The following is a 6,815-nucleotide window of genomic DNA, read 5'->3' as shown; positions in this document are numbered from 1 at the left end:
GACCACCATGACAACAACCATCGCCTTGGTTATAACATGAGATTATTCTATCTCACTCATTCCCTTTTCATTTGCATGCTTTTCAAATCTATAATTGATCTTATTATCTTGCGATGGTCACCAAATATTCCCTTTCTCTCTTTCTCCTCACTATCCTTATGACTTCCTATTCTAACGATGATCCAATCATCGCAATGGTGGCTATTCTTAGGTAATCAAAACCACCACAGTGGTTGCTGCACAATTAAATCCAGTTTATTTATTTATTTTTCTTTTTATAGTTAGTTTCTTATAATTAATAAGAAATTTCACAAGTTTTAATCCAATCCTATGACATTGACCACTCGATGCAATATAAGAACTCGCAACTATCTACTACTTTATACTTCTTAAGTATGTAAGATCTAATTTTCACTTTAATGTAGCTAGCATGATGGTATTATTATGCTCATGTTTTATGATGTGCTTATGATCACAACTCTTAGATAATGTCAAATGACGACCAATATATAAAGGAAAACGGTGGGGTTATTGTTTAAGTAGCAACCGAATAAAAAAAGAAAAAGAAAAGCAAAGGAATTATTAAAAGAAATAAATTTAAGTGAATAATATTCAAAGAGATAAATAATTTGCGACGCGATTCAACTCGACTCTTAAAATAATGACTATAGATTTTCATTCCAAAATAATTTGATTGATAAGAAAGAACGAAGAGCCATTTAAATGCATAATAATTTCTTCATTAGTTTCAAAATAGATATTTCAATCATTTTTTCATCTCTGTAAATTAATAAATCTTTCAATGATATCAAACAATCTCTTTTTAACTAGCGATGACACGTGCCTATTGGCGATGTTTTACATTCTTTAATTATCCATTTCTTTATGTTTATTTTTTTTTCTTTCTTCATCTTTATAAAAAAAATCCAACTTAGTGGGGATTTGGAAAGGTTTCCTCCATCTCAACTTTGAAAATAGAAAACGAGAAAAAACCGTATTTTAACAAATCCCAATGCCCTCAGTTCGCGTCGCGCTTTATTTACCCATTTCGAAACAAACCGCGAAAATCCCACAGAAGAGCAGACTCCCATGTCTGTCTGATGTTACACGCGGCTCTCCCTCTCTCTCTTCAGATGGATCGGGAGGAAGCCGCCGACGCGAGCGGAGGTTTGTCATCTTCCGATGACGCGCATTAAATGGAATGGAGTGATACCGATGCATGTAAATCTCTCCATATTCCTACTTTCATCATTGCTCAGATCTCTTATCCCGTTACGTGAAAACCAAACCCCCTGCAAAACTAGACTTTTCATTTCACGCACCTCTCTCTTTCTCTCTCCAATATCCATCGCCATCATCATCATCCCCCCAGCTCTGCTCCATCAGAAAGTTGAAACTTCTGTCGCGGCCCTGTTTCTCTTTTGGGTTTTTCCCGTCGAGAAAAAGGGTGGGGAAAAGAAGGATGATATAAACTCTTGAACCCTAGCCCCTTTGTAGTGGAGCAGAGCTGTTCGGAAGAGAACCAGGAGAGAAGATTGTACCGTGCGTTCACAGCATGTGCCAGAAACCCAGCGAGGCTTCTTCTCTTCTGTCCAAAACGTGGGAAGGAGGAGATAAGCCCCGTTTGAATCCGCTGGCCGAGCCTTACGCGCCACCTCACTTCGCTTTTCAGAAGCTCCGACTTCATCAGTTCCAGCCTCCGCACTTGGTGTTCTCGGGCTGGGTGTCTCCTTCGCCTGTTCACTATTATCTGAACCCTCAACTCCACACGACCTTGCGCCCTCGACCCATCAGATACGGTGAGCATGTGACCCCGAAAAGGCCCCACCCGGTCTTCGGTGGCGATCTTGGGAAGAAGCTGCTCGGAAAAATGGAGGTTCCAAGAACGCCCTTCTGCAAGGAGAGGAAGAGAAGCGGTGTGAGGAGCTTCATGCCTCCTCGATCGATGAGAGAAAGACAGAGACATGGAAATCTGATCAGCTCCTCCGGCGGGGGGAGAAAATGGGTTCAGAAGCAACACGATAGCTGCGACGAGAACAAACATGATTACGGTGAAGCTGTGCTTGGTAAGGCTTTGGTTGTTGCGGAGAACGCGACCGATGACGATGTTGCTCGCGAGGATCCGGAAGTTGTACTCAACGGAAGTACGACGGTCATGATTCGGAACATCCCTAATCAGTTCAAGTGCGTTCGCTTGTGTTCTTGCTCTCTGAACAAACTTTAGTACCTTGTGATTTTTCTCAATTCTGGAATTTCCTTTCTCTTGTGGCTATTTATCTTGAAACGTAAAAGTGGGGAATGAAAGGTCGTTACTGTTGGTCTAACTTTCGATGTTCCACGCTGAACAATTTATTTGAGCATTTATTGCTCTACATGCAGTGGACCTATATGCCTCCTCGTGTAAAACAATAAACCACCAAATTCCGTCGTTTATTTCTGGTTTTGCTTGTTTTGATCATGCTTTTGTTATCGTTTTATGTTTGATTTAGGAGGAAAGATTTGTTGTACATTCTGGACAAGCATTGCGATGAAGCAAATGCCATGGCGGATTCAAAGGAGGACCAATACGAGTACGACTTCGTCTACGTCCCAGTAGACTTCAAGTAACGAGCTCGATCTCGGCCACTAATTTGGCTGGTTGTTTTTAGTACTTTGCGATACAGATTGTTGGTTATTTTTCACTGTTTGATTCATCATTTGACCCTCCTTTGATAGATTTTTACTTTGATGATCAGAACCAAGGCCAACAAGGGTTATGCGTTTGTGAACTTCACGAACCCGATCGGGGCGTCGAGGTTGTACCAGGCTTACCACAACTTCAGGTGGGAGTGTCTCCCAATCAAAAATTTGAACTTCAGGAGCAAGAAAGTGTGCGAAATCAGCCCTGCCAAGATTCAGGTGAAGCTTTGAAGGACCCGCATCTGCTTTCATTGTTTGTGTTGCTCAAGCTTGAACGGAATGTCATGAGTTATCTGTCGTTATTACCTTTTCTGCTTTGGGTTCTATTTTAAACGATGTTAGTATTTGTTATGCATATTGTGATAGTTGTGCATTCGAAGAACCTGTTTAACTAGATTTTGTTTTTGTTGATTTTCGTCTTCAACTAGTAAAATCTTATATGGTCCTGTAGTGATCTATTTTTGAAAATGTCGTATTTTTTATAGGGCAAGGTAGCGTTGGAGTGCACCTTCAAGAATAGGGCCTTCCCGTGTAGGGAGTATCAGCCAGTGGTTGCCACCGAAACGCCAGGCAATGGCCGCCAGAAGAATGGCGGCCTGCTCATCGAAATTGGCAAATGTCCAGGTGCACCATCAGCTCGAGAAACCAGAGCCGAAGCAACCATGGTCATAGCTGGGGAACAATTTGGTGGGTGTGATGAGGCCCGATAATGGCAGCATCGTACATGTCTAACTAGGAGTCTCCCTCCCCTCCCCCTCTGTCCGAGAAGTGTTGTGTTTCTGTAGCATCATTTGGCAGTTGTAAATGGCGTTGAGGTCATGTTTAGTTTTCTTCGGTTCTCTGTGAACCAAGTTGATAGGTTTAGCGTTCTCCTTCCTGTGTTTTCATTCTCTCCCTGGAGGAAAGATGAGATGATGAAGTCCAGGGTGAATTGGAAACACACGGGACTTTAGGAACTTTCATTTGTATTTGTTGTTGTCTCTTATTTAGACAGTCTGTATATCGCCTGTTTTTTATTCAGGCATTATCACTGTTCTACTGGTGTATGTTTTTGCTTTGATCAATGCTCTCTCGTGTGTTGAACGAGTAAAACCGTCTCGCCCGTTCCATTAAATCAGCTCTATCTCCACCGATAATTGCCTGTGATTCATATGTGGAGTCTTCACGATTGGCGGTGGAGAATGATCAATTCATGTGAACCCGGGTCTAGTTGATCTAGTAAGAATGCCCTGTTAATAGTTGTGCTGCTCAGTTTCATGTGCATATCCTCTCAGAGTCCAAGGCTTTGCTGCTTCAGGTCTTCTAACTGAGACTTGATAACGTGCTGCCAAAGCTTCGTCCGTAGATTTAGCCACTGCTTAACTTGTGGCCATAGTTTTGTCCACCGTGAGCTTTCTGTCAATAAAGTTCGATGCTGTGGATTGGTCTTCATTTGCATTAATCATGTTTCAATCGACTCTGTGGTGTAGAGGCCTTATCAGCGTGATTGCTCTTTCTATTGGGAGTTTGGATAGTGGAGCTTATACGATTTATTTGGTTAGTTTTGTCATCGATCATCAAATTTTAACAAACTATTATAGGATAAGAGTGATTTGATGCGAAGAATACTAGAAGTAGAAAACCGAGGTTGTCAGGAATGGGAGCAGACATTAACCACATGGCCTGTGTTAATCTTAATGGATTCGATCCATGATCACTAGCAATGCCTCTCATTCGGGACTCGCAGGCTTTGAGTTAGGGATCGTATGCTAGTTTTAGTGACTAAATGATGGATTGGTGAAGGAAATCCCTGCCAATCTTCACCGTGGCAAGGCCGTGACGACCAATGTGACTTGCGAAGACCAGCAAAAGACATCCTCCAGGAACCTAATGAGTTGTCATGAAGAAAGTAATTAGGGAACTAAATTGAATCCCGATGAAGATATGACCCAACAACGAGAGAAAGACCGGGGATCTGGACAGAGTAAATGCTCGAGCAATTGACGAACGATTGCAATGTCGATACACTACTGACAATTGACTCCAAAAGGATGGCTTGAGGTATTACGAGCTCAACGAGGTAGACGATTAACAGGGGCCACAGAAAGCAGCTACATGAACAAGTGCAACTGAGACTGCAGAAAAGACAGTAATGACTAACCAAAAGAATATTCAGAGCACAGATAATGCAGTACATATGCAGAACATGACCGGACCAAGGTATCATGCGACTCACCGACACGACAAGGCATCTGCCAACTCGTGTGTAGCAAACACAAACTACATTTGTCTCAACCAGATATCAGCTTCTCCTGATCATGCAGTCTGTGATTTTGAAAAATTGAGCACGATGGTGCAACACCTCTAATTCTCTCGACTACAACTCGTTATACTGAAGAATCGTGTTTCAGACATAGGCAAAGGAAGTTAATGATTATGCAGAAAAGGAGATGCTTCTCAAAGCATAGAAACCAACTAAACTCAGGCACTGCTGAAGTAAATTTCATTAGCATAAAAAGACACGTTTACTTCTCCTGCACAACAATGAATGGAGTTCTAAGTCGAGTTTTCATTTCGGCGATCATCACAGATAAACGAACCAGTTAAATTTGCCTAACGAGGCGTTTTCTTCTTCCCTGCAATAGTGACGCGCTTGCCCTTCAGTGTCCGGCAATTGTTCTTGGTGCGCTGTCCTCTGCAAGGCAGCCCCTGGATGTGCCTCGTGCCTCTGTAGCACTGGATTTCCTTCAATCTCCTTATGTTGAGCGCATTGAACCGCCTCTGCATAACCAAAACACGAAAGGAGGGATGCTAAGAAGGACGACATCAGGAGATCAAAGAGAATAACGCGAAAGGGAGGGCGGACTACCAAATCGCCTTCGATCATGTACTTGGAAACTTCATCACGGAGCGTAGTGAGCTCTTCCTCCGATAAATCCTTGGTGATCTTGTTCTCCATGGCGAGGTCGCAGAGTATTTGGCGAGCTCGGGTCCGGCCTACTCCATGGATGTACTGGAGAGAGTACTCCACTCGCTTGTTGTTCGGGATTTCCACACCTCCGACACGAGCGCATCGGATGCTCAGGCCTTGGAGCTACAGACGACACACGAAACCAGTGTGACGAATCCTCGACTCAAGCATACATCTTAACAAAACAAAAACCTGTAAAGCCATCCAGTTCATACAATCGAAGCGCAATGCGGACGAGATTCTAGGTAACGACAGCGCGCTAAGCTCGCATTGCAACCAATTATGCGATCCTAAACTCGCCTGAGCTGCGAGAAACCAGCGCTGACGAAATAAAGGATTTTGAACTAAACCAAGTCAGCATCTCCGCCAATGCATCAGCTCTTCCACGCTTCGCAAATCACTCAGAGAGCTTCGTGAAATCCTCTAGTCAGCTCAATTCAAAGATAATCGCTAGGAATCGAATCCCATAGAAGGCCGGAACGTTCGAATTCCAGTCGATTCTCCAGGAAATTTCACCGAACATCAAACCGCGCCGCGAAGAATTCCGGAAGCCGAAGCCCGCGAGAGAATGGGAATTACCTTGGGAGGGGCGGCGACGGGGAAAGAGAGGGCGGAGAAGGGTGAGGCGGAGCCACCTCCTCCGCCGCGGTTGCAGATGAGAGAGAGTGATGGCGCCACGGGCGTCGCTAGTGCCTGTGCCATCGTCGTCTTCTTCTTCTTCCTTCTCCTTCGTCGTCGGCGGCGGCGGCGTCGTCGGGGCAAGTGAGCTTTTCCGAGGTCCGGATGAGAGGCCACCATTAGCTTTTTATCTCTTTCGGATTTAAAGAAAAAGGAAAAGGGAAAAGGAAGAAGGCCCCGACCCCAGGCCCAGTGACGTCCGGAAGAGAACGAGGCCCTCTCGGCCCATGAATTTACTGGACCTGGACCCTGGAGAGATTGCGGATCATGGGGTTTCTTGAAAACTTGGGTTCGAATCAGCTTTGGGCCCAAAAAGATATCTCTTTTTCCCCACCTTTTTCAAGTTAAGTCTCACTAGTCACCTTGCTCTCCGACGCTTTTGGGACTTGAGAACGGGTCTCAGCCCGTGCCTTCTGATCTTACGCGAGCAAATCCGCGTTTTGATGGTAGAAGTTCTTGATCCGATGGTGAGGATCTACTCGCCTTGCAATCCTCCCCGGCTGGCATC

The 6,815-nt window shown here is 44.4% G+C and overlaps 2 protein-coding genes across 2 annotated transcripts; one reads left to right on the top strand and one right to left on the bottom strand.

The window, feature by feature from the left end:
• The first annotated feature begins 1,555 nt into the window (after positions 1 to 1,555).
• LOC104452181 (protein terminal ear1 homolog) lies at positions 1,556 to 3,389 on the top strand. The gene is made up of 4 exons (XM_018875640.2): positions 1,556 to 2,184; positions 2,490 to 2,603; positions 2,736 to 2,898; positions 3,165 to 3,389. The coding sequence occupies exons 1-4, from the start codon at positions 1,556 to 1,558 to the stop codon at positions 3,387 to 3,389; spliced, it is 1,131 nt and encodes a 376-aa protein (XP_018731185.2).
• Positions 3,390 to 5,125: 1,736 nt separating this feature from the next.
• Positions 5,126 to 6,429, bottom strand: LOC104450469 (30S ribosomal protein S13, chloroplastic). Its single transcript, XM_010065036.3, has 3 exons — positions 6,209 to 6,429; positions 5,528 to 5,752; positions 5,126 to 5,439 (listed from the first exon to the last, which is right to left on the bottom strand). The coding sequence occupies exons 1-3, from the start codon at positions 6,425 to 6,427 to the stop codon at positions 5,272 to 5,274; spliced, it is 612 nt and encodes a 203-aa protein (XP_010063338.2). The 5' UTR covers positions 6,428 to 6,429; the 3' UTR covers positions 5,126 to 5,271.
• Positions 6,430 to 6,815: the final 386 nt, after the last annotated feature.

The sequence above is a fragment of the Eucalyptus grandis genome, chromosome 6 (assembly GCF_016545825.1).
Source record: "Eucalyptus grandis isolate ANBG69807.140 chromosome 6, ASM1654582v1, whole genome shotgun sequence".
NCBI lineage: Eukaryota > Viridiplantae > Streptophyta > Magnoliopsida > Myrtales > Myrtaceae > Eucalyptus > Eucalyptus grandis.
This window is presented reverse-complemented; position numbering and strand designations above follow the sequence as displayed.